The sequence below is a fragment of the Habropoda laboriosa genome, unplaced genomic scaffold (genome assembly GCF_001263275.1).
Source record: "Habropoda laboriosa isolate 0110345459 unplaced genomic scaffold, ASM126327v1 scaffold32, whole genome shotgun sequence".
In the NCBI taxonomy this organism is placed as follows: Eukaryota; Metazoa; Arthropoda; class Insecta; order Hymenoptera; family Apidae; genus Habropoda; species Habropoda laboriosa.
Genome location: NW_017100135.1, coordinates 370,256 through 372,715, shown reverse-complemented (window position 1 = coordinate 372,715; position 2,460 = coordinate 370,256). Strand labels below are relative to the sequence as shown.

General features: G+C 29.3%; 1 protein-coding gene across 1 annotated transcript in view; it reads left to right on the top strand.

The window, feature by feature from the left end:
• LOC108578412 (exocyst complex component 1) overlaps positions 1-2,410 on the top strand; it is a 3,550-nt gene extending 1,140 nt beyond the window's left edge. Inside the window, 8 exon segments of the mRNA XM_017941739.1 lie at positions 10-374; positions 442-682; positions 751-968; positions 1,036-1,226; positions 1,311-1,678; positions 1,755-1,900; positions 1,972-2,166; positions 2,249-2,410. Coding sequence (XP_017797228.1) covers positions 10-374; positions 442-682; positions 751-968; positions 1,036-1,226; positions 1,311-1,678; positions 1,755-1,900; positions 1,972-2,166; positions 2,249-2,401 — 1,877 coding nt within the window. The 3' untranslated portion in view covers positions 2,402-2,410.
• The last annotated feature ends 50 nt before the right edge of the window (positions 2,411-2,460 follow it).

The following is a 2,460-nucleotide window of genomic DNA, read 5'->3' as shown; positions in this document are numbered from 1 at the left end:
CTTATATAAAAATATACATATAAATTTTCAATATGTTTAAAAATGATCTTTTTAATAATGTTTCATTTTATTACCTTTACATACATTTCACAAGTGTTTTCTTATTTATACAAAATTTTTTTCATTGATTCTATAAGTCACAATTAGATATTTCACCAACTTATCAACGTGTGTTGAGTGAAGCTGAGCTTCCAGGAGAAAAGGAAGAACTTAGCCAAGCAGGTGTTGCTCTTTTAAAAGCAATAACAGCTCCTCTACCATCGGGGCTCGATAAGTTAAGTGCAGTAACAGAACAAAAAAGACGACTCGATAAACTTAAAGCAAAGTTTTCTGTAATTGTGGCTAGGCATTTAAATAATCTCTTCATACATTTGGTATGTTTAGTTACAAGAGCAATTTAGATTAAAATACGACTAATACTGAAATGTAGTATTTTTATAGGGTAATGATGTTGGAGATATGTCAATGTCAATGACAGATTTAATTCTCCCAACCCATCAAGCAGTCCATCATGAACTTGAACCATATACAGAACTAATGCAGTTACTAAGAGCATTAGATAATAAAGCCTTTGTGCAATTAACCAAGGTTTATACAGATACAATGAGTAAATTATATAAGCGGGATTTAAAACGATTTTTTGAAGAAGCAAGAAATAAACTTATTTCTAAACGTCTTCAAGGTATATGTTGTACTTTTTATCTTTAATAATAGTAAATCCTATTATATAACAAAAATGCATTTTTTAAGCAAATACATCAAAATCTAGTGGCCCAAAAGCAGAAGATTTATTGAATCCTGCACCTATTTGCTTATTAAGTGGTGAAACATGGGCACCTGTAGGGGAAGGAAATCTTTTAGATTCTGTTCTTGATTGTATGCTTTCCCAAATGCAACCAGTTTGTCTTGCAGAACAAGCTTTTTGTATTTCATTCTTACAATTAGATTCCGTTCTTTCTCCATCAAAAGTATGTAAATTGCTACTACAGATTTATTACAATATTTAAAAACTAAGTATTTATCTAAATATGTTAGAGTACTGAAATGGAAGAAACAGATAATGTTAGCAATGGAGCTGCAAGTCCTGGATCAGTGACTTCTACAGCAAGTAAAAAATTAGAAAGACAAGTAAATGAAGAAGTACGTGCAACAATGGCAGCTATATTTCCCTCATTAGAAGCTGAATTGAATAATTTTATTGCCTTTTTGGATAAAATCGATAGTTTGTAAGTTTTTTTTATAAAATATTAATTTCTCAAATTAATGTTTCTTTGAGTTGTCTAAAAAATGATCTGAAAAATAATTTTTAGCTGGTGTATGTACGTCTTAGTACGTTTGTCACAGCATGTTATGTCAGCACAAGATACTGGTTCATTTCTATCTATGACATTTGCTTCTGCTTTAATTCAAGTTAAAAGGGCATTTGATAAGTTCATGCAAGCACAATTGCAATCAATTCTTTGTGATACAAAAGTTAATCGCAGAAACAAATGTGGTATATTACCATATGTAGAAAATTTTGAACCATTTGCAAGAATAGCTGAAAAAATCTTTAAAAATTCAGATAGAAAAGTTGACCTTGAAAAGTGGTATACTAAATTAGTGGGTACAATGTTTGAAGCTATTGTTACTCATAGTAGAGAACATCATAAAACTCCACAGGAAGTTATTAAGATGGGTAGGATTACAATTTTATTAATTTTAATTTATATATCTCGTTATTTTAATCAAGTAATAATTACATTATATTTTAGAAAACTTTCATCATCTATACGATCTTTTATCCCAGTTAAAAATATCTGTTCTTGATCATGAACGAAAGGAAGCTAAACAGAAATATCAAGATGCTTTACGTGCATATGTTACACAATATTTTGGAAGACCACTAGAAAAACTTAATGTTTGTTACTTAAATTTTTTAATTTCTATTATTTTTTTTTAAATTCTCTGCAATGTATAATTTATTTGCAGTTATTCTTTGAAGGCGTCCAAGCAAAAGTTGGTGCTGGAGTTAAAGAATCTGAAGTTAGTTATCAAATGGCTTTCAGTAAACAAGAGCTTAGACGTGTTGTAAAGGAATATCCCGCTCGAGAAGTTAAAAAGGGTTTAGAAAATTTGTACAGGAAAGTAGAAAAACATCTGTGTGAGGAAGAAAATTTGCTACAAGTAAATCGAAACTATCTTATAACTAATTTATTAATATTTTGCTTTTTCACATATTATACACTTCACATTTATGTTTATTTAGGTTGTTTGGCGTGAAATGCAAGGTGAATTCATTGCGCAATACATATACATAGAGGAATTAATTCAAAGGTGTTATCCAGATAGCATGGTAACCCTTGAGTTCACTATACAAGATATTTTAGAATTTTTTTCAGAAATAGCTCGATCTCATTGAAGAACTTATTACCCAAAAAACTGTAAAATTAATATTTTATAATACATATTAATATTTAA